The sequence below is a fragment of the Convolutriloba macropyga genome, chromosome 15 (genome assembly GCF_964194025.1).
Source record: "Convolutriloba macropyga chromosome 15, txConMacr16.3, whole genome shotgun sequence".
Taxonomy (NCBI): domain Eukaryota; kingdom Metazoa; phylum Xenacoelomorpha; order Acoela; family Convolutidae; genus Convolutriloba; species Convolutriloba macropyga.
The window spans coordinates 14,397,462-14,423,518 of NC_134482.1; the positions used below are offsets into that span (position 1 = coordinate 14,397,462).

The window sequence follows — 26,057 nt, forward strand, 5'->3', positions numbered from 1 at the left end:
TTCCTTGTTTATGCTGAAGAATTGGTGCCTCAATGTGAGACTTTGGCTCGATCGTAAAAAAGTTGCGTTTATGTTGCTCGTTAAAAAAAAATTCTCGCCATTATTTGCTTGACCGCAACCGCACCATAGCCCCTATGTGCGTACAAAAAGGATTTCTGTAACTTTTAATTAACGAGGACAAATGACAACCTCATCCTTGGTAAGTCTGCATGAAGTTTGATCAAGAACGAATTCATTATAATCAAGGAATCTTTGATGATTGACTATTGCATAGATTACTAAAAGGCTAAAAGGAGTAAAAAGAAGTCACCCCCATCCGCAGTGTTTTGAGGTCTACAATTTTTGCATTCGAAGTCAACTTAATTAGTTTACATGACGTTGACAAACGTACAATTTGTTCGACTAAATATACGCGATTTTGTAAGCAATATCCGCTCCCGTGATTTAAGATTAGGCTTATAAGCGTGTGTTTGGACAACACTGACAGTATGAAGCACAGCCGTCAGATTGCCGGAGTAGCTGCGAAAGAGCAGACTTGCGTTCCCTAAAATAGAGATAGAAACAGATACAGATCTAAATTCGCCGTCGCTCAAAAAGTTTGGCACCTAAAAAAATTGACACCGCTCAAAAAGCTAGGTAAAAAACATTCAGCGATAAATTAACAAAGCTTGTTAATATTCATTCCTTTACTGCATATATGAGTTCCTTTGACCTTAAACTAATTCAAATTAAACTGAAGTTTTTAAGTGCAAAAGTCATTTTATTGAGTGAGATAAGTCACGTATGATCAAAATCAATCACGGAAATGACCTTAAAATCTTTGCGAGAGAGAAAATGAAAAATGACAAGCGCGCAAACGCCGTCAGTGAGAGGAAGAGGTCATTCAGACAAATTGACCTTTTCAGCTTCGCTGTGTGAACAAATGTAAAACGAAAATGAGCGTCAGGCGACGAAACAAAAAACATAGCAGGACAAGTCCTGACGTACAATTCAAAGAATTTTCATTGACTATACAGAAAAACTAGACCTAGAATGGACTATGAGTGCATTGAGGAAACTATTTTTAAAAAAATCAGATAAAAAAAATCCGATAAAAAAAAACGGAAAATCAATGTCAAAGTGTCGCATGTGAACAAAAAAACCACTATCGAGAAATGAAAATTTAACTCAAACAAAAAACTGGGCCTAGAATGAGCTGTGAATGGATTGGGAAAACCATCTAGAAAAAAATCCGCTCCAAAAAATCGAAAAAACAGTAATAATCTGAGTGAAATTGCCGCATGTGAACAAAAAACCACTACCGAGAAACCGAATTTTTGCTCAAACACTGTTTTCTCACTCTACTTTAAATTAGAGCGAAAAAAATTCACGCCGCAAAACCACTCGCTTTTTCGCTCCATTTCCTGTTTCGGCGTGACCAAAATCACTACTCCAATTTGACTTCAAAAATCATGAAAATGTGTGAACAGATCTTAAAAAAAAGGCAGCTCCCCAATACAATTCAAATTCTTTGAATTGTAAAAACATAGCAAGACAAATCCTGACGTTCAATCCAAAAAAATTTTATTCAGAACGGACTATGAGTGAATTGGGAAAACCATTTCTAAAAAAATCAGATAAAATTAAAAAAAGAAAAACAGAAAATCATTGTCAAAATGCCGCATGTGAACAAAAAAACTACTAGCGAGAAATGGAAATTTGGTTCAAACAACAAATTAGGCCTAGAATGAACTATCAATGGATTAGGAAAACCATTTAGAAAATAATCCGTTCCAAAAAAATCGAAAAAATAGTAAAAATCAAAGTGAAATTGCCGCAAGTGAACAAAGGCCGAATGCAAATTTTTGTTCAAACACAGTTTCCTCACTCTACTTTAAAATTGGAGTGTAAAAAATTTACGCCACAAAACCACATGCTTTTTTACTTCACTTCCTGCTGCGGTGTGACCAATTTCACTACTCGAAATTCACTTTTTATGCTTAAAATTAGCATGTGCGGGGGGGGGGGGGTTGGCGGTTGCGTTAAACAGAATCAAAAAGAGTAGAAAAGTCTAACTGGCTGTTCGTTTTGTTCGCTCCATCGGCGCCCAAATAGTCAACTCGGTCGATGTGAACCATCAATATTATGGGAAGCTTCCGGAGTGACGTTGTCTCATTCATGGTAATCATCTGGCCGTGCTTTGGATGTTTTGGTTCGTCCACCCTGGCTTCAAACGTGCCCTTGTCTGTACGATCGGAAAACTCGTACCTCATGTATTTAGTCACTGAAAAGAATGGAAAAGTTTGAATATATAGATCCAGCAGGTCTTTCCTATTATAGTACCCAACCCCCCACCCCCGTTTCCCCCTTGCTAGTGGTCAGATAACCAATATCACGTGAAAGAAAAACGTTCTCTTAAAAAATAGAAATAATAGAGCCCTTTTATATTTAGATATTCAATTTAGGTTTTGAAATGTTAGGGGACTAAGTTTCGGTACTTGCTGTGACTTTTGTAATTGTTCAACTTAAACGCATTAATCAAGTGAATACAGAAGTCACTTGTTTGAGCGAGTTAAGTCAAGTTATAGCCAGCTATGTTGTCGGGCGAAGTGCTCTCTAACGACTATTCGGGACAGATGGGGGGGTCAGGGGTCAAACTCTGAGAACCGCCTTTCACAACATGAATTTATAAGTCTGCATAACATTTTCGGTTAACCGCATCTCAGAGTACTTTTCAGCGTCGTGGTGACCTGCTGGGACAACCTGTTTGTTCCAATTTTGAGGACGAAAAGTCAAAGGGTTAGCAGAAAAAAGCTAGCAAATGAAAAGTCCTTAGTACAAATGCATGAAAAAACATAAGCAATAGAATAGCAGAAAACAATTGAAAAGTCGTGCAAGATAAACTCTAAACTAATTTTACCAAAATCAAAAACATCAAACAAAACCTTTAGTTTAGAAAATTAATTGTCAAAAAAGTTACTGAAAGTGTTTTAGAAGTTCCAGGCAGAGTTTTTAGTTTAATGATGTGCGTAAGGAGTGCGTTGCCACAAATCGTCAATTGGAGAGGAGCGAATTTAAAATGAAGAAAAAAATAAATTCTATGTTCTTTGTTTTAGAATCTCCACAAGACGGCCACTGTAAATCAATCGATTCTCAATAGATCATATCATATTGATTCTATTTAATCATCGATTGACTACATAGCAGATAAACAGACAAATAAGAGATTTATAACAATCAGACCGAGCAAAAACTGCAGATGAAAAAATTGAAAATTTGGTTAAAATTTCCTTTTGCAAAGCTTACAGAGTCTTCTAAGATGTATTAAATTGTGGCCTCCGTATAAATATATCAATATTTTCTTTGATTGCTTGATGTTCTCAAACAATCCCTAACGAAGTGTCCCAGGACGATCTAAACGACATTACGTATCCAAAAACCGAAAAAGCAAAATAAGGTTAAAACACAATGGTACTTCATTTGTGACAATAAATACTCACATTAAAATAGCAATCCGATTTCTATCAAACGAAAAGGTCACTTAAACTAACACGAAGAGTATGTACTATCACACATAAAAAATAACACAAGAAAAGCTAAAAAGAACACAAGAGATGCTAAACATCTTCCAAAAAAATTGGTTCAAAATCTGAAAGCATTACAAATGCCTAAAAATGTCAAAAATATTTCAAAACGTGAAGTTTTTGACAATACTTGTTGGAAAACCATTTGGATTGCTAATTAGAGAAAATATAGAGAAATAGAGAAATAATTGTTAGAAAACCATTTGGATTGCTAATTAGAGAAAATATAGAGAAAATAAAATTTAAAAAATGCTATGAAAATGGCTATTGCAATAATTCATATGTCTAGCAAAATGAAATTTCCAAATCCACTTTACCTGTTGACGTTTGAGCAAAAATCACTCAAAAATTTCTTCCTTCTGATAGATTTAGTGAACAAGATTGACCTGAACATTCGCATTGACGTGCGGAAATTGATTTGCTTCCCATGAACGGAAAAAATTGTGACTAAATCCTTTGGTAAAAATAGTCCGATGAGTTCTCGAAAAAACTCGAAGTTTCTTTTTCTCAAAAAACTTACCCGTAGATCATTTTGTATATAATAAAACAAGACAAAAGTAGAAAAACCCAAAACATCAAAAGACAAAAATCTAAATTCAAATAACAACAGAAAATTTAAGCAACTTAAAATCCAATCAGTAAAACAGTGAGTAAGGTAAGTCGCGAGACAAGGGTGAAAACCATGACTTAATTAAATGGAAAAACGCGATCGAAAGGAGAAGCGATTTAAACATAACCGGCAGATTGTTGAAAATAGCATTCATTGAATCCGATAACCCCAATTGGGATTGAAAGATCAGAACAAAATGGAGAACAACTGATTGATGTAAAAAAAAAGTATTTTCAAAGCAAGAACTATTCGGATTTCAATTTGTTGTTAGGCATAAAATTGTTTTTTATTGAGAGGATGGAACATGGGCTAGGGTCAATACCATTAAGAATTAGAGATGGTAACTAAATTTATATGAACAAACTTCAAGTAGCGGGCGTCTGGGGCTTTTTGGGTTTATCCCGCTTCTGTTTTTGATTCTTTTTGATATCAATTCTGTCCATTTGAGACTGCTTTGCTGAGCAACAGCTGTTTAAAAACAATTTGAATTAGGTGGGCGGAATTTGAAAATGTCCTAAAGAAGTCAAAGATGTTTCACGCAAAATGCCGAAATAGCGGCAAAATGAGGTAAGGCGATATGAATTTTTGTTCGACGAAGTAGAAAAAACATAGCCAATCAAATTGTGAATGACAATCCAAAAAATGAGAACTACTTTACCTGAGCCGCAGATCAACTGAACATTGCCAGTCAAACAGAAAAACGTCTCAAAAATTAGAGATGCTAGAGTAGTCAAGTAAACTAAAAAAAATGTAATAATGCAAACAAAAATGTAATAATTCAAAAATACCTCAAGCTCTTACACTGAGGTGCAACATTGATCCATCCAAATGCTATTAATCAATCCACAAACCTTGAAAGGGTTTGTTGGCCACACAAGAAAGGAATACTTGAGAAATATGACAAAACATTAAAAAAATTCAATATTAAGCGAAATTAATATCTCCAAAATCAATTCCTTCTATCACGAATCTGTCCAGTATATTTCATGATATTAATGTCCTCAGAATAATTAATTGCATGGTCTCCAGAAACTACCTACTAACCCAACTGTAAGCTTTAAAATTTTCCTTGGCTCATAAAAATCCAAAAAATATTAGAAAATTTGAAAAACAGTAATTTCGTTACGTAATTTATAAACGTAACGAAATTGCTGTTTTTCAAGTTTTCTAACATTTTTTGAATTTTTATGAGCCAAGGAAAATTTTAAAGATTACAGTTGGGTTACTAGGTAGTTTCTGGAGACCATGCAGTAACCTATTATCAAACCCTAGTGTTGCTTTCCTGACCACCGAGGCTGGCACAGCTAAAAAAACAAGATTTCTTCAAATTTGCAAAAACTTTCAGTGGCAAACCATATAGCTGACAAAGAGTAATATTGTTTGTAAAAGATCATTATCAACTTTGACAACCGTCAATTTAACCGTAAACTCAAAATATGACAAGAAAACCTGAAAAAAAATCATTTTGCTTAGAAACTCCAAAAACAATCTTTCAGTTTTGAATTGAGGCCTTAACAGCAGCTGCAGCCATCTAGGGAGTTGAAAGAACACTAAAGCCATCTATGGGCCCCTAAAAAAAACTTAATAGATCTTTTGTGTTTGTGCCCCCCAGTACGTTATGCAGCACCGGTTACCGAGCACTTTCCATCACATACTAAATCATTATGTAAAAATATGGCACGTGCTGGGGGGTGCAACTAATATGCGCCCACTAAGCTGGGGATGCACAAACGGAAAAGATCCAGTTTAATGCCAACTAGGTGTTACCATTTTATTCCGTTTTGAAAAAGACCAGACTCTAAACAAAATTTGTAAAAGCATCAAAAAAGACAGAGCACGAATACAGTTTATTTCTTGGATTGAAAAAATTAGAAGAGCAGTAATAGCCTACTGCCATGGGAGTGGCTATTAAAAAAACATAGCAGGTCAAACCCTGAACAAATCAAGGATTAACAAAAAACCGGATGAACAGGATGTACAAAAAACCGGACTAGCAATGAATTGAAAAAGTTACTTCAAATCCAAAAGTGCTCTTGATTGGAAGTAATGACAAAAAACATTCCGGTTTAATTAAACATTCAAATATAAAATTAAAACATAGTTGGCAGATTGCCGGGAAATAGCCGCGATAGAAGCTTGTGGCCTTCCATGAGTTGAAACAACTAAAGGAATAAGATTGACAGATCGACCATCAGTCTTTTAATAGACCACTAGACTTTTTGGGTTATATTCTGACTGTCAATTTTATGACACGTACAGTCTTTAAGGAAAAAACCTGAAAAAAAGCGTTTTCAAATTTGATATTCGAATTCAAAAACTCAAGACTAATAATCACGTAATCATATAAGTTTGGCACTACTTAGTTGCACACTATTAACTAGTAAATGTTCATAAAATTTAAAGTTCCATAAGTTCAGAAGTCATTTTTTGAGTGAGGTAAGTGACGCAATTGAAAAAAAAAGTCAGTTCCGAGAAGTCAGGTCGTTATAATCATCGATGGAGACGACGAATTAAAAAAACATAGCAGAACAAGTCCTGACATACAATTCAAAGAATTTTCATTGACTAAACAAAAAATTAGACCTAGAACAGACTATGAGTAAATTGGGAAACCCATTTTAAAAAAGAAAACAGATCAAAAGAATTTAAGAAAAAACAAAATCAATGTCAAAATGCAGCATGCGAACAAAAAACCACTAGCGAGAAATGGAAGTTAGGTTCAAACAAAAACCTAGGCCTAGAAGGAACTATCAATTGATGAGGAAAACGCCTTAGAAAATAATTCGATCTAAAAAAAACAAAAAACAGTGAAAATCAGAGTGAAGTTGCCGCATGTGAACAAAAAAACACTAACCAGAAAGCGAATGTTTGTTCAAACACCGTTTTCCCACTCTACTTTAAATTTAGAGCAAATAAATTTCACGCCGCAAAACCACTCGTTTTTTCGCTCCATTTCCTGTTTCGGCGTGACCAAAACCACTACTCCAATTTGACTTCAAAAATCGTGAAAATAAGTGAATGTAACTTTAAAAAAGACATCGCCCCAATACAATTCAAATTCTTTGAATTGTAAAAAACCACGATGTCCCCGATAGTAGCCGCTATCGCTTCGCGGCTATTAAAAAGAAATTGCCGCATATGAACAAAGATCAGTAGCAAAAATCAAGCTTTTGATTAAAACAATTTTGTTTACTCAACTTCAAAATGGCCTCCGAAACCACTGGTTTGCTCTACTTTCTGCTTTACCATGATAAAAATCACTGATCCAATTTGAGTTCAAAAATTGTCAATGGTGTGAACAGATCTTGAAATCGAGCCACAGAATGTCGGGAAAGGCTCGATGTAGAAGATTAACTATCCTGACATAAACAATCTTCAGCGTATTTATACTAACTATACTTTATCAGACAAAAAATGAGAATTAACAATATCTAAAAAGCATCTGATAAAAGTCACTTTACTAGTTGCGACTCCAAAAAAACTGAAGCCGCAACAGAAAAACCTGCAAAAAAGCCTGCAACAAGGAGAGTGGTCGTTCAAAAAGCGATTGTCAATTGATAGAAAAACCCAACAAAATTAGTTCATACAGAGTAAAGTGAGGAAACAAAAAACAAATGAAGGATGATTAAAAAAGGATCTCTCTAAAACTTCTCGAACAAAACTATCCACAAAATGCTGAAATTATACTTGAAATAGTTATTGCATAAAACATATGTCTATTAATTCTGCTACTAAAGTTTTTAGTCACCCAACACCTTGCAGAAGCATTAAACAACAATAAAAAGCACTGAACAAAAAAAACCTCGAAAAAAGTTGAAAACTGCTTCAATTGATTTAGTGAAAAGTGCCCTGTCAAGCCATCATTGGCATATTTCAGGAACAAGAACTATGAAATAGATCTAAATTATAAATTGAGCAAGAAAACTGCAGGGAGACAACAAAATTCAAAAGAAATAGAAAAAAATGTAAAAAAGAATGCAAGAGGAAGAAAGAGGAAATTTAAAAAAAGAAGACAAAAGGCAGCTAAAATTTGCTTAAAATTAATGAAGTAAAGCCATAACAAGTAAAGCAACTCTTAAATCTCTGCAACTTTGATTTCATATTCCCTCTGTTCTTCAAGTTTCTTCAGCAGTTTGACCTAAACACTTTGTTTTCACGTTTTTCATTTGCTTTTTTAAATTTACACCGACAAAATCACCGATTGGAAGCAAAAAATCCAAAATAACTTTCCGGAAAACGGGTTTTTCATATAACCAATATATGATGGCAGCAAACATCAAAGAAGATCAACTAACATTCATAATTGAAGTAAGAAAAGCAAATGTTTCTAAAAATAATTTAACAGTTAAAATTCATTTACTTTTGTTATTTGTGCAAGTACACATACAAACGTAAAAATTTGTTTCAATTAATCGGGACAATGGAGATGCTAACAACAATTAAGACAAGCCAAGTTGAGCACACGAGTACCCTTAAAACGGAAAGAAATTCAGAAAAATGTTAACATTTATTTCAACTTTTTTTGTCTAATTTCCAAGAAAAAAATTGTGCTCAATTTTCAATCGAAATAGATCACTAAACTTAAATTTACTTACGAGTTTAAATAAGTTAAAAATTATAATAGCTGCTGTGGGCCATTCATATTGCTCGATTGCTTATATTAAAACTTCGCTGGAAGAATTTGGGAAACGACTCAAAGAAAACAATAAAAAAACACTTCACAACTCTAGTGCCTAATTAAACGCTCAAAATATTTTTTAAGAAAAAATTTGAATTTAAAATTTTCATGAAGAAAATAAGATTTTAAAGGCGAATTGAACTGATAGAATGAAATGAGAATTGAATTTTTAGAAATTTTGCGAACAAAAAATTTTGTTCACCCACAGAAGTTTCTCGCTCTCAAGAACAGTGGTATAAACAAAAAAAAACACTTTTTTCGCTCCGCTCTTTATTTTCGTTCAGCACTCAAACCTTTTTTTCACGTGCTCCATTTTTTCACGTGTTTGATTTCCTGCTTCAAAATTCACTCCAATAAAAGTGATTAAAAATTAAAACATAGCCGGAAAAATTCCGGAAACGACTCGAAGTGGAAATCCACTTAAATACCATTCAACTACTCATCAGACAAAACGTACTTCCACTAATTTAGGAATATCTTGAAACAAACCATAAAACAAAAAAGTAGAAAAAAATCAAATCTATTAAAATATGATAATAAATCTGATCAGATTTTGTCATAAATTGAGACCCCGAAATAACTATCGCTGCTAAAAATTATTTCGTCAACACAACTAGTACCTAATAAAACCACTTGTGAGTATTTTTAAAATTAATTGAAGTCAAATCATGAAAAAAAAAGCTCTTACAAACAACTTTGACTAAAAACGGGAAAAAGTTAATAAATTTTTTAATATTACAAAAGCATATAAATACAAAAGAAAAAATGTTTTCAGCCTCTAGTGTATCCACATGCACGCAAAACAATAGGAAACCTGTTTAAGCTACGAAACTTGACTAAAGAACAGAAAAAAAACGAAAAACTGAAAAAAAATTAGGAAAAAAATCCGGTTTTCGTCATTTTTTGTCATACCTCTCAACAAAAAATGCTTCATATCCACAAAATTGTAACCACTTATTAATTAAAAATTGCTCAAAAAACAGGGGTCTTTTCAATGCCCATTTGAGGCAGTAAAACAAAACAATAGTCAAAAAATCGCAAAAAATTAGCCCAAAAATCAGCAAAATACATGAAAAACCTCTGAATTAGCGAATTTCATATAAATTTCCAGAAACCTTCAAACCACTACCAAAATTACCCTAAAATTAAAAGAAAATAATAACCAAACCTCTTAACATACAAAAATTTTAAAAAAATGCTTTAAAATGCCGCACGTGAACAAAAAATTTCGCTCGCTTACAGAATTTTTTTTCACACCTCAATTTCTCGCTCTCTCAAAAACAGCGGTATGAACAAAAACCACTCTTTTTTCGCTCCGCTCTTCACTTTTGTTCAGCACCAAAATCACTCCACATTTTTTCACGCGTTTCATTTCCCGCTTCGAAAATCACTCCAATGAAATTGATTAAAAAAAAGGACTTCTCCAATACTCCTCTTCGAGTCGTAAAAAAGACTTCTCCAATACCCTTCTTCGAGTCGTAAAAACAGTAGAAAATCTTAACGCCTTTCGAGCCGCAAAATGACAGCGCATTACAACTCAAATTCTTTGAACTGTAAAAAAGAGAACGACTAAATTGTACATATTGGGAGGCTGGCCGCGGCTATTAAACAGACCAAACGTATGCATGGTCCAGACGAAACAGCGCGACGGAATCTTTTTCCAGACTACAAGATTGGTCACACCTGGGCACAATGGCTGCTGTCAAAGTACGTCTGCATTACAAGAGCCCGAAAGTAACCAATTAAAGTACCCTCGTTCTTAAATAAAGTGCCTGCCGATCAATTAAATGCATTTACTGACCAATTAAATGCATTACGAATAAGTAAGTAAGTGCAGTCACATTTTACATTGTATTAAGTGATATATACTGATTCCTCCCCCCCCCCCCCCCCTCGCTTAGCGGGTATATAATTTTTACCCCCAAGACCTCCTCCCAGAAAGAAAACATTGCGCCGACACAGAATACAAAAGAAAGCCAGCTTCAAAAAAAATTCATTTATTAAAATTCCGTACCCGCAGATGCCTGTTTATGTGGTTTATAATTCTCTGGCACTTTCAATGTAACAACATTGGCGATGAAAAGTTCTGACGACTTACACGAGTCAAATCCATTTGCTGGTCCTTTGGCCTTGAGGAAGTAGAAAATATCGTCAGAACCATACCGGGTATAATTGTCTCTTCGTGAGAAACGCACAACCTGAAACAGATGAACATATTTGTATTTTCAGATTTTTTTGGCGTTTGCCCCCCAGCTTTGTGGGTGCACACTATTTGCAACCCCCAGACGCACGAGCAATAATTTTACATAATGATTCACTATAAAAGGCTTACGTTCTGTAGGGGGGTGTGAATAACGTACTGGCGCGGGCGGGGGGGGGGGGGGGGGGGGTTACATCAAATATAACATCGAAAAATTCATGCTTCAGAACAGCTCTCCTTTTCAGTCCCTTTACTGTTGTTTCTTTGTGGCTAAAATCACTATTCTACTATAATGTCTCGTGGGCTTGAAAAAGTCGAAGCAATTGCGAGTAGATCTTTAGAAAAGAGATAAAACATCAATGACATCCAAACATTTTCTATTGTAAAAAAACGCCCTCTATAATAGCCGGCTGAGATGTCGGCGGCTATTAAAGACAGAGGTCATTTGAAATTTGGTTTTTGGATGCCAGGCACGATCTTTGATCATATTCTTATCATTTTGTCTGAAGTCTTATAATTAAGGAGCTATATGTTAATTCATGAAGAACAAACAATTTTTTTTTACCGAAGATTAGTTTTAAAACGCATTATGATGACTAGGTCAACGAATCAATAATAACTAGGAGCAGTACTTATGTGCTGGGCCAACTGCGAAATTCTGTTCAAGGCGTGTACAAGAAGGGCTTTTGGAAAATGAAGATATAGTTGAGGACTCATTCTACCGAGCTATTTGATGAATATAAATAACAGCTGACTGACGACGGGTGAAGTGCTCAAATGACTGGCGAGCAGTTGGCATCGTTAGTGGATTAATTGATGGGCCGTGAGGTGAGCGGCGGCGAGGGGATCTCACGGGTCAGCACACTTGGAGGAGGGGGCTGGGGGGAGAGCGCGCTGTCTTACGGGTGGAAAAATTTGCAAAGGGTGGTATTGGAGAGGGAGGGGGGTAGGGTTTCAAACTCGAGGAACTTCCCTTCATACTATGAATTCATGTCTCCAACACAGTTTCAGTGAATTGCATACTTAGAGTTAAGTCAGCTGAAAGGCTCTAAGAGCCCTTTATGAACTCCGGGCGTTACTTTTTTTTATCCCGACTTGAGGATGAAAGGTCAGGATGGTCAGACAAACAATCTGTGAAGCGAAAATTTGCATAAAAAAGATCACGGGACTAATATAAATGGTACAACTTCGTTTACAAGCGATTAATAAATGCGCTGAGAATAGTTTCAAAAATATAGGTGCAATTTTGTCTTAAAATGCTTTGATTTTGTTGCAAAACGTTTTTCTAGTGCATAATATTTCTTAATGAATCCAAAAACGCGCATGCCATATTACGCTCCCCTACCCATTCTTATTACGCTCCCCTACCCAAGGTTAGTGGTTATATAAAAGTATAGCCTCCCCCCAAAAAATATAAAAAACAAGGGTAGAGGTTTGGCGGTGAACTTTGCGGTGAATTTTTGTAAAAACTGCGGTCGAAAAAAAAATTTATCGCTTATTTCATACATCTTATTGCTTTGAATGCGGTGAATTGTAGTGAATTATTCGTTTTCACCGCGTTCTCAGTATTCATACAAAACAGAAGCCTCCTTAAACGATTTCGAACCATTTATTTCCTGCATGCCTTCAATTTCTTTTTACACTGCACCAACTTTCATGATATGTCTTGTAAATTTAAATCATGTTCAGTAGACGTTGGAAATTAAATGCGGTGAAAATCTGTAAGAAATGCGGTCAATTTTGCAGTGAATTTTTTTTAAAAAAACGGTGAAATGCGTTGAATTTTTTTATCTACGGCATTCACCACTTTTGCCGCATTTCCTAAATCAATTTGCCACAAATGTTGATGTGGTGAATATTTGTAAGAAATGCGGTGATTGCAGTGAATGCAGTGAATATGAAAAATTTCACGGCCTTTCGCCGATTTTCTTACAAAAATTCAACGCAAAAATCACAGCATTTCTTAAAAAATCACTGCATCGAATTTTGTGACAATTTAATTCAAGAAATGCGGTGAAAGAGATGAAAGCGATGAGAAAAAAATAATTCATCGCATCGACACCATTCTTGCAAAATTTCATTCAAAAACCTCGACCAGGGAAAAACAATATTAGCCACAGTATACACCGTGTTCGCATAACAATGGAAGGGGAGCTTAAAAGTGAGATTTGGACGGTACGACCCCATGTTTTTTGGATGTTGTTTTTTTGCTTGGGGCGGGGGTAGATAACTTTCTGGCCAAAACGTAACGTACTCCTACCCCTTAGCAGTAAACCAGTATCCAAAAAATCATGGGGTCATACCATCCGACCCTCACAATTTAGACCCCCCCCCTCCCCGCCATTGTGATAGTAACACGTTGTATACTGTGGCATTTATTGTTTTTCCCGGGTCGAAGTTTTCGGAAGAAATTTTGTATAAAATGGGTGAATTCAGTGAAATATTTTTTCCTCACTCCATCCACCGCGTTCAACGCATTTCTTACATTAAGTTGCCACAATTTCGATGCGGTGAATTTTCGTAAGAAATGCGCTGAAATGTGGTGAACATTTTTGTCACGACACTCACAGCAATCACCGCATTTCTCACAAAAATTTACCGCATTCTACTCCCTTTCTTAAGAAGATGGCAACAAAAATTGGAAAACAATAATTGCTACAGTATACACCATGTTCATATCACAATGGGGGAGGGCTAAAAGATGAGGGTTGGAAGGGACAACCCATGATTTTTGGATATTGGTTTACTGCTAGGGGGCGGGGTAGATAACCTTCTGGTTAGAAGGTTATTTACCCCCGCCCCTTAACAGTAAAATAATATCCAAAACACATGGGATCGTACCATCAAACCCTCACATTTTAGACGGCCATTGTGATATAAACACGGTGTATACTGTGGCAATTGCTGTTTTTCAAATTTGTGGCATTTTTTGTAAGAAGGCGGTAAATGCGGTGAACTTTGTTAAGAAATGCGGTGATTGAGGTGATTGCTGGGAAAAAATGCACAGCTTTGGCTGCAAATTCACCATGAAATTAACCGCATTTCTTACAGATTTTCACCGCATCGAATTTGTGGCAACTTAATCTAAAAAATGCGGTGAAAGCGGTGAATGCGGTGGGAAAAAAAAATTCACCGCATTCACCCATTTCTTGCAAAAATTTCATCCAAAACACTCGACCCGGGAAAAACAATAAAGGCCACAGTATACACCGCGTTTATATCACAAGGGGGGGGGGGTTAAAACGTGAGATTTGGACGGTACGACCCCATGTTTTTTGGATATTGTTTTTTGCTAGGGGTCGGGGATAGATAACGTTCTGGCCAGAGCGTTATGTACTCCTACCCCCTAGCAGTAACCCGATATCCAAAAAACAATGGGTCGTATCATCCAACCCTCACATTTTAGCCCCCCCCCCCCTTGTGATATGAACACGGTGTATTTTGTAGCTTTTAAAGTGTTTCAATTTTTGTTGCAATCTTCGTATGAAATGTGGTGAATGCGGTGAATTTTTGTTAAGAAATGCGATGATTGCGGTGAATGTGGTGAAAAAAATATGTTTCACCGCATTTCACCGCTTTTCTTACAAAAATTTACCGCATTTCTTACAGAAGTTCATTGCATTGGCTTTCCAACGTTTACTGAATCTGATTTAGTTTTACAAGAAACAGCAGAGATGTTAGTGACAGGTGGCGTAGTGGACTAAGAGGCTGAGGGCATGCATGAGGTAAAGAGGTTCGAACCCGTGCAAGGAAGCTTCTTTTTTGTCGGAATACTGAGAACGCGGTGAAAATAAGTAATTCACTAAGAAAAGATGTACGAAATACGCGGTGAAAAATTTTTTTCATCCCATTTCTTACAAAAGTTCACCGCCAAACCTCGACCAGGGTTAAGTTTTCTAAACAAGACAGTATGTTGAGCTCAACGTGAAATTGTTTAACTTGATCATGAAACACCCGTGTTTAAAAGGCAAATATTTGCTAAAAATTCTGTGGCCGTGATCAATTTGGAACATATTTCACACCGGGCTGAATTATTGCTTTGTACGGAAACTTCGAACATTTATATCCAGATTTCTTGAGAAATATATATATTGAATACTATATATCCAGATATGAGAAATACGCCGTGAAATTTTTTTTCACCGCATTTTACCGCACTTCACCGCATTTCTTACAAAAATTCACCGCTAAACCTCAACCAGGGGAGGGAGGAAATAACAGCATAAAGACGAATGAAACTATAATTGATCTGAGAGTACAAAACAAACCCGAGCTGCTCCTTGCATTAGTCCATTGATCTCAGGTGGTAGAAACTTCTCCAATTTGCCCAGAAGATCAACCCCAAATTCGGTCACATCCTGTTGGGTCAAATGAGACTCATTGTCTTTCCACTTGAAGGCCCGGGTAAGTCGACGGCTACTGGGCGCTTCTGTTCTAAACTCAAAATTGCCCAGTTAAACAAAAAAATTTTAAGTTAAAATTTGAACAATTATAAATATAAATTAGATTAAGTCATGTAGCCCCTTAATACTGTAAACATATAATGGTAGGTTTAAAGGTGGGCTTGCTTTTTGTTGGGGGGGGGGGGGAGGAGTCCCGCGTTGAGAAATAGCGACAAAACCGACCGAAGAACGTCGCGTTTTTCGTCAGTTTTTGTTGATTTCGTCGTTTTTTATGTAAGAGCTACCCGGGTCGAGGATTTGTCGAAACAATAATGTAAGAATTGCGGTGAATAGCGGCGAAAAAAAAATTCACCGTAAAGCGGCCGGATCTTTTTGCGATGAATGTGGTGAAAGCGGTGAATTTTTGTAAGATTTGCGGTTTTTAGCGGTGAATTTTAGTAAGATTTGCGGTTTTTAGCGGTGAAATTTTTTTTCACCGCATTCACCGGTTTTCTTAAAAAATCGCACTTACACGGATTTGAACCTCTCACCTACTTCATCAACAACTTCTTATACCACTCCGCCATCTATCACTTACGTTATTTCTATTCCTTCTGACTTTAAAACAGATTCAATAAACGCTATTGAAAACAAATGCGTTGAATTGCGGTTTTTAGCGGTGATTTTTTGTATTTTCACACCTTAAGCGGTGAAAAAAGTTCACCGGTTCCAACGGGAATCGGTGAAAACAAAAATGTCACTGCTAAAAACCGCAAATCTTCCAAATTTTTACCGCAAAAAAAATACAGTAACTTTTAGATTTGCGATTCTTAGCGTTGAATTTTTCTCACCGCATTAACCGCAGTCAACCCTTTGAATTGCAATTCATACATCTTTGCACCTCATTCACCGCAAATCTTACATTTTTTAGCAATTTTTAGCGTTGACAACTCGACCCGGGTATCGATTATTGTCGTTTTTGTTGGTGTTGTTTTTATTTTATGTTAGAAAAATCGATCATCGTCCTTTTTTCATTATCATCGTTCTAGTTCTTTGGTCGAGGTTTTATTGGTATAAAAACTATGAAAGAACTAAGATTTTTAGCAAGTTTGATGGATAAAAGATCAGCATATGCTTTCTAAATAAAGTATAGGTAAATTCAGCTGAACAGTGTTCAGGTAAGGTTGTGCGCAGGTAAATGTACCTGCACGGCTTTCCATTTATTATAAATGAATTAATGTAAAACAAAAAATATCCAAACAGACTGCATATTGAAATAAAATATTTGTAAGTCAACTTTTCAGACAGGAAAAACGTTTTCATGAGGGTTCTTTATCATTTTTCAAAATTGAAAATCTGAAAATCTGACATATTTAAACCGATGGTTCTCACGTTTTAAAACTGACGATAAGTTACGGTTTTTATGTTTTAGAACGGTGAAAACCGACGCTTCTTACGTTTAAAATTGATAAGAACGGTTTTCATGATATTCGGGACGTAAAAATATCATATTCGGGACGTAAAAACGTCGAAAACCAGCATTTTCCTATGTTTTCAAATCAAAAAAGTTCTCAACACAGGGTTTTAACTTTTCTTATTACAACATTTGCCTTAACCTTTTTAGAAAGAAAGGAACTTTCTTATCCGCTGGTAGATTAGGGCCTACGATAAATAATGTTTATATACTTTTATAATAGTATAAATAAATAGTAATGGCAGCGCAAGTCAGGAGCTCAACCGTATAGGAAAAATAAAGCGGAGGTAGGAGTTCACATCTCGAATTCTTCAACAATTGCCCACCTTTGGTGCCTAGTAGAGAATCCCCTTTTCTATGCTATACTTTACCACAATAATACTTGGCCTACAACTAGATAGCTGAATATTAGTTGAGGCCCAATTGCTGTTTACGGTCATGGCTCTCATGCACTGTGGTATGTAATCCATAAATTGCCTGTCGGTTATCACGATAAAACCGCGACGCAAGCGAAGCCCGCCCGACGACCCGCCAGCAGCCGATAGGAAAATTTTCCCGCTTTGCATTCCAATTCGGCTAATTAACATCGCATGGCGTACCTTCTTCTTTTCAGTTTAACATAGTATGCGAATAAGTGGAACCATATTAGTAGTCTATGCTGGCTCAGTAAATCGCTTGCTTGAATTCTATTCAAGAACTGTCCCCATTTTTCAAAAGGGGACAATTGTTGAAAAGATCAAACTTCTCTACGTTAATTACATGGTCAACGCCAAAGTTAATTTAGACACAGTCCTTTTAATGATTCGAGTCCTTCAATACCTCTGATGTGTCCACCGTTGCACTTTTTTTGCTTTTTGCCACTTATTAATTGATCTGGTAGACATGCACCGCAAAAGTTTTTGCCAAGCAATTTACATGCATGAGTTTTAGACTCGCAGCATCGCAAACAACAAACGAATAAAAATTGGTTAGAAGCTTGACCAGAAATTTTCTTTTTTCAATTAGGGGACAATAAGACCAGACTGGTTGATCATTTGTCACCACCAGGGACATTTTTGGCCCGTTTTTCAAAAAACTTAGTAAAATTGTCGCATGTGAACAAAAAACACTTGCGAAAAAGCGAATTTTCGTTCAAACACGATTTTCTCACTCTACTTGAAAATTACAGCGAAAAAAATGCACGCCGCAAAACACTCGCTTTTTCGCTCTACGTCTCCTGTCTCGGCGTGACCAAAATCACTACTCCAATTTGACTTAAAAAATCATTTGACTTAAAAAATCATGAAAAAAGACAGCGCCCCATTACAATTCAAATTCTTTGAATTGTAAAAAAGACAGCGCTCCAATTCAATTCAATTTTTTTGATTTGTAAAAAAATTGGGAGCTCAATAATAGCCAAAAGACAGCGTCCCAATTCAATTCAAATTTTTTGAATTGTAAAAAAAAATTGGGAGCTCAATAATAGCCACCTGGAATTGCTGACGCGGCTATTATCAAAATTCCTTTGCTGAAATTTTGTTGCATGCTTTAATCAGCATATTTTTGGTTCTGACTCATTTATAAATTGACAAACGCTCTTTTTTTACCCAGTTACGGTCAACCACTGTCTTTTCATAAGTATACCCAAAAAATTTTTTGCCTAAACGCCTAACACAAAGTGTTTTCACGGATTTTTTCCAAATAATTTGGTCGACAAATGGTCTACCCCTAAATTAATTGTCCAATGAGAACTCGACCGAACAATGGTCGAACCCGATCCTAAGTCGACGTAAATTCTTTTCATACCAATCTCAGTTGACCCCTACCTTAATTGGTTCACACAACCTCTCGTGAAAAACATCTTCATTGGTAAAACACAACGTCAACCCTTAGTCCTACCCGTGGTTAAAGTAGACAAAGTCTTTTCATAATCAATATTGATAGGCCACGGTCTTGTCTTTACAAACCCAACGACAGTCGACTGGGGTTTTTTGTAAGTCGCCATCTCCTTAGGGTATTTTTATTAAACTAATTCGACTGACAGAAATTACTTACCATTAAACAAACTATGGTCAACCCAAACAATGCAAAAGGACTGTTTATTTCCTTGCTATGTTTCGAAAGCTACCATGCATTTGTTTTATGACAAGTTATATTGCAAGAGATATTCTGATCATAATTCAGCTATACATTACTATTAACATAGCCGGCAGATTGCCGGAAAATAGCCGCAATAGACGTGGCGTTACATGAATTGAAACAACTATAGAAATAAAATAGACAGATCGACCACCAGTCCTTTAATAGACCACTAGACTTTTTGGGTTAGCTTCGGACTGTCATTTTTATGAGACACATAAGCTCTATAAGGAGAAAGCCCTAATAGGGCTTTGCAAAAATAGGATCTTTTCCGTTTGTGCCCCCTCAGCTTAGTGGGCGCATATTATTTGCACCCCCCAGATGCACGTGCAAAATTTGAGGGGGGGGGGGTACAAACGGAAAAGATCCCAAAATTAATATTCGAAATCAAAAACATTCAAGAAATAGGGCATATGTTTGGCACTACTTAGATGCACACTATTGACCTTTAATAAGTAAAAGTTCATAAAATTTAATGTTTCATAAGTGAGCTCAGAAGTCATTTGTTTGAGTGAGGTAAGTCATTGAAAAAGTCAATTCCAAGAAGTTATGGTAAAACGAAACAAAATTCTGTTAGACGAAGTGAAAAAAAAATAGGAGCGCTATAATAGCCGCCTAGAATTGAGTATGCGGCTATCAATAAACAACATTATTTTTTATGATTTTGACTGACTATATGTTCCGTTCTATGGTTTATACTGCACCAGAATCCATCCGTTTTTACATGTAAACAAAGAACCACATGAACATCCATCCGTTTTTACATGTAAACAAAGAACCACATGAAGCTTTTCGACAAAATATGGCCTATAAGTATAAGAAAATTGAACATTTTGAAAAATCCTTGTCTGCAAAACATTAAACATAACCGACTAACGTCGGGCGAATTGCTCTCAAACAACCCGCGAGCGGTTGGCTTGGTCAGTAGCTAGCCACGGGGGGGGGGGGTTGCCCCGGGGCTGATGGGGGCAGCACTGGGTGGGGGGGGGGGGCAAAAGCGCGGTGGGGGGGGGGGTGGAGCCAATAGTGGGGGTGGGGGTCAACAAAGGGGGGGGTGTCAACCTCTAAGAACCGCCCCTCACACCATAAGTATAAGTTTAAGTCTCCAAGACAGTTTGAGCTGAAACAGACCTGAAAGGCTCTAAGAGCACATAATGCCCGCAGGGCGCTACCTGTTTATCCCGTTTTTGAGGACGAAAAGTCAAAAGCGTCAGACGAAAAATTGGTCAAGCGAAAAATCGCATAAAAAAAAGACCGACAGGACTAATATAATTGCTACAAACTTCGTTTGAGAGCAATTAATTAGTTCTTACACAGAAGGCAATGAAAAATATTTTCATTTTGGAAAAAGTAGAACAAAAAGGCTTAAAGTTCGAAAATAAGAACAAACCAACATTTTTAAATTTATTTCATGTCAAAATCACTTTTCAAGTTAAAAATACTGATCACAACGACATTTGACCAATCATAATCATCAGAATATTCATAATCCTACGATGAATGGGCATTGTGGTAATTACCTACAAGATAGCCTAAATATAAGAAAAGCGTATACTAGTTTAATAATTACTGGTTGTAAGCAACGAAAATATGACATCATGATTTTAATATTCCACTCATCAGTAACATCTTATTCTATGCACAATAATCATAGCCTGAGTGAACTCTATAACTCGAACATATAATAATCACAATGAAGAAAACTGCACATACAGAAATTTAAAGTGTCATTGAGATGAAATACTAAAGAACTGTATTAACTTTTTGGTACTGAAATCTCAGGATTAACAATATTACACATCAATCAAACTATTTATTTCGATAGAAAAGCATTATAAAATTTGTTCTACTCAAAAATTTGAAGGCATATATTTGAATAGTGTTTTTTTGAGAGCTTTACAAATAAAGCCATTAAAATACAGATTAATTAAAGCAGAGGGATATAAGACTTTCTTTAATAAAAAGCTACTACAATATCCTAAACGCTTTTCAAAGGAATTTTATTTCACCTACTATTTTGCCAAATTTATTCCGTTAGATTGTGCGAGAAAGTATTATATGTATATATTTATATAAATATATTTGTATATATATATATATATATATATATATATATATATATATATAAATCTATATATATATATATATATATATATATATATATATATATATATATATACATATATATATATATATATATATATATATATATATATGTATATACAAATACATACATATATATATATATATATATATATATATATATATATATAAATATTTACACGTAAATATATATATATATATATATATATATATATATTTACACGTATATATATATATATATATATATATATATATATATATATATATAAATATATATCCTTGAATACGGTGAATGCGGCAAGTTCATGTTTCAAGCAGCATTCACAGCTAATCAAATTTCATTTTTTGAAATGCCCCAAAAAGGTTTGATTATTTTACTTTACTTTGGTTTGCCTTCAGCAACTTGAGAGCGTAACTAAATATAAATTGTATAAATTTTTCCCGATGAATGATTGTCTCGAGTTGAAACCTACTATTGAGTTCAAGACTATTGAAATGCAAAATTGTCAGTTTGTTCTACTCTTACAAGCTCCCTGGTCATTTTTTTCGAGATCCGACAATTCGACAGAAGCGTTAACCACTCGACTATCAGGGTCTTCAATTGGCTTTGTTTGAACAACAAACTCTATTGCGGAGTGAGAGCAAATGCAATTCCTCAAAAATGAAGAAAAAAGCTGAAAAAAACTGCTTGAGAAGTTAAAGATTTTTCAAGAAGAAAAGCTCAAAAATTGTCGAGCAAAAAATCTGCTCAAAAAAGCAGCTTTTTTACACTTTTTGCAGCTTTTTTACGCTTATCACGCTTTTTTAAGCAAAAAATCTGCTTAAAATTTGTTTCTCGTTCGAGAACAATTAAACAGCGATGAACTGACTGAAGACGAGTCGCTCCCTTCACTGTCTGCCTGCTGAATTTATGAGCGTAAGACTTTATGAGGGTAAGCTAAGAACATCATTGCCAGCTTCTGAATAAATCTTAGTAAGACTTTGTTATCTGTTACCTCTTATTTCTTTTCTCGTTTGAAAGCTGTACGAGTGCCAAAAGGTGATGTACCAGAGTGTCAAAAAGTGTTTTATATTGGTCTGCAGTTTCATTAGATTCGATAACGATGTTGAATTCAACCTCTAAGTTGGAAGATATAAGTTTAATAATATTATCAAAAAACAATACACTCAGAAAAAATTTGACAATTCAATGAGCCCAGTCTTTCGATTCCAAGTTTTTTTAATTCCTGCCTTTTCATTGGTTTATCCCGTTCCTTCTGAGTTTTTAATTTGACCTTTTAATTTGCCTAAATTTCATATGAAGCAGTAAGTGAGGAATGTCAGAAGTCAACCGTAAATATCAGGCCTTATGTTCAATCGAAAAAAAGTGAAAAGTAAAGCGTATTTAGCTGAAACTTAAACAAAAACATTGTTGGACAATCAGGTCCTATTAAACAGTCAAGAGAATTGAATGAATAACTAAACAAACCTCGACTTGATCAAAAACAATTGAACATTAAGAGTCAAAAACGGCAATTAAGGATTCGCAAATTGAGAGAAAATAATAGCGATTTCATTTGGAGTGTGAAATAGAAACTAATTAAAACTGGAAGGCAATAAGACCAGAGAATAAGACAAGAAAAAACACAACTGCAAGAAAAAACACAACTGCTGGACATATAACAGGCAAGCAGCGTCAGCAAAAATCGGAACATTTTTTTCAAAACGGGATTAGCAAAAAAACTAGTCAGTAGAGTTTCTTGGTGTCAATAAATGTAAAAGCCAATTGAAGTGGAGGCAGGCAAAGCAAAAAAGAGTATGATAAAAATAAAAATTAGAAAAAAAACTAAATTGATAAATCTTTGGATGTCAAAATCTTCAAAAACTGTATATTCGATTATATTGAAAGATGATGTGCCTGAAAAATATTAAAAAAAGACAAATATAAAAAAGCTGAAAAATATAAAAAGAATAAAGAAATATAAAATAAATACAAAAAAATGAAAACTTCTACACTAGTGTGAAGTTGCGTAATTAATCAAAACTATGATTTCAAATCCAAATAACTTTTGCAAAAGACACAAAGAAGCTAAATTGAAGGTTTTATGAAATCTGGTTGCACATATCAAATATAAACAGAATCAAGAAAGACAAAAAAAAGTTCCAAAGATTGAAAACATTGACAGAATTAAATTAATGTTGAGCAAAGTTTTTGCAGCCAAGATTAAAAAACTTAACTGCTAAAACAAATTATAAACTTTAAAAAAATGTTTTGCTATGGAAGATTGTACAACTTTTCAAATCAACTTTGGACAAACCATTTTTTCAAAAAAAATCGAAGAAAATTGCAAGTTTTGTTGAAAATTTGCTAAAATTCGTGATAGTAATATCTTGAAACCTATTTCACTGTCACTGCAATCTATGAAATATGGCATTGCTAAGTTCTTATATGTTTTTTACCTCTATCCCAAATCTTGAAAGTCGACAAAAAATATTCAACATTTTTTTTTTTAAATTTACAAATTTGATAGAAAAATAGTAAAATTATTGATATTAATAACTTCAAAACCTTTTGTATCCTAATAAACTGGCCAACACTCATCTTTGAGCACCACTTTCTTTTCGTGGCTGTCAATTTTGCAAAAAAGCTCAAACAAATGAGAAACATTTTAAGAACTTGAGAAAGTAAAGCAAAAACTATTATAATTGTTGTCATTTGGGTTTGCATTTAAAAACATTCAACTCGAAAAACAGCCATAAAAAAGTTGGCTAGCATATTAAACTTCATGAACGGTAACCATTGTTATATTAAGAACCATGTAACACAAAACCCAAAAACGACAAAATAACTGAAAAATTGCATCGTTTTAGACAAAGAAATTCTTTTACAATAAACTCTACCTGAGTCAAAACTATCAGAAAAAATTCGACATAACCCAAAAATTAATTTACTAAAGAAAACTATAAAAAGATACACTCACAATCTCTTAGTTTGGGGGTGTGGGTAGGTTTTTGATTGGAGGGCGAGTTAGGGTGAGAGATAAGTAAGCTAGATATGATGGTCAGTTGTCTGTAGATTGATAACGGACACAAGACTTATGGGATAATTAGTCTTCAAATTGACCTTTTGACTTTGAATTTTACCAGCAGGTCCTAATTATTGCTTTAAAAAGCCACGGTTAAAGTCCAGTTCCAGAGTTCAAAATCGGAAGTCAACTTTCTAAAGAGATGTCAATGTTTGAAAAGAAAAAGGGCAATGTTCATGTCAAGAACAAACTTGCTTTATCTCAAAAAACCTGTAGGATACCAATACTCCACTTTGAGATGTTAAAACCGTTTTATACCAGTACTCCTCTTCGATTCGGAAAAAAAAGACAGAGCCAGAGCACCAATAAAACTCAATTTGGATATTTCTCAAAAATAGCACCAATACGAACCAAATTCTTTGGATAGAAAAAAAGGAGAGCGCCTAATAATAGCCTTTAAGAAGCGAACGGAGGCAAATAATAGTCAATTTTTTAATATCAGAGTAAGAAGGAATAAATCTTAAAGAGGAAGTCATGAACAAACTTTCTTCAGGTTTGTGCAACAATGAAAAATTCCCAAAACAAAAACATTTTTTAATACGTCAGGTCTCCAAAACTATCAGATGAGTAATCGAGAAAAGAATTTTTTGAGATATGAAAATGAGGAAAATGTTGAAAGTGTTCAAAAATGAGTTTGTTGATCTGAATGTTTACTATGTTATCTGGTCATGAACGAGGTGGAAAACGATCTTACAGCGACATTTATAATGAGCAAAAACACGATTATGTATGATTATTGTTTGAATGGGTCTGATCATGGTTGATATGTTGTCTGTATATGAGATAAGATCATAGTTGATATTAGTGTCTGAATAGATTTGATGGTTAATAAAAAAAAATCAGCGGGTTCTGGAACCAAAAAAAAAACAAAAAAAAACAAAGCATAGCTCTTGGAATAGATACTTAAGTTCTTAGCGCAAGGCGTTTTGGAGTTTAGGTTCGGATATAGCACCAGTCCGCATCACTGGATTTGCAAAATAGTTCACAGGAGTTGCAATTGGGGGCTGTGACGTGGGCCCATAATGGGTGTTACGAAGTAAATAAAACAACGAATTTTAGCCAATCAGATTCGAGTATTTCTAAACTTTAAAATAAGATTTAAATACGTTCTAATATACGTAGAAAGTTCCGAAAAAGTTCAATTAACCTAATTTTAAGTAAATATAACCACGATATGTACCGGTTGAGGTGGTTTTCGGCTTAATATTTTTAGGTTTTCTAGACAATTGCCGATTGAATACGAACTGATTTGACGTCAATAACATCAGACAAAAAACCAGTAAAAGAGCATCGAAAAAACCTTGCCGTCTAAGTATCACTTGTTGCTTTGTACGTCTTAATGCTTACGCTAATGCTGACACGTTGTTATGCTTTGAATGTATACTTATACGTTGTTGAATTGAAACAGATACGGACTACAGTTTTACTGAGTTAATATTGATGCCGCTCCCGCTTATGAACGCAACGCTTTAGCCTAATTGTTGTGATAAACGTATTTAGTTTGAACGATCGTTTGAATAAATTAGGACGGGCGGCCCTTGTTCCTGTTTGGCCGAGAAAAAATGAGTTAGTGAGCTCTGATTTTACGTGTGATTGCACCCTTTGGATTTTACCCACAACGGAACCCGATTGTTTGTTCCACGTGTCGTCCACGAACAACAATTACAGGTGTTACCCTGGACCGACTTTTACGGCCGTGAACGAAACGAAACAGGAATTGTACGGGTTCAAAGACCAAACTTGAGGACACCTAAAGAGTGTCAAAAGAACTTCAAAAAAATTCAGCCCACCCAAACTACTACCTGTGCGCAGACGGATCAGATGTGTTGGATTGCAGCTTATAACTCCAACCTCTCGAAGCAGG

At 35.1% G+C, this 26,057-nt stretch overlaps 1 protein-coding gene across 1 annotated transcript in view; it reads right to left on the reverse strand.

Moving 5' to 3' along the window:
- LOC142354097 (ubiquitin carboxyl-terminal hydrolase 7-like) overlaps positions 1-26,057 on the reverse strand; it is a 116,554-nt gene that overhangs the window by 40,979 nt on the left and 49,518 nt on the right. The window contains exons 5-7 of the mRNA XM_075406369.1: positions 15,320-15,485; positions 10,950-11,049; positions 2,056-2,263 (exon numbers count right to left, since the gene is read on the reverse strand). Of these exons, the coding sequence (XP_075262484.1) occupies positions 2,056-2,263; positions 10,950-11,049; positions 15,320-15,485 (474 nt within the window). The remainder of the gene's footprint in view (positions 1-2,055; positions 2,264-10,949; positions 11,050-15,319; positions 15,486-26,057) is intronic.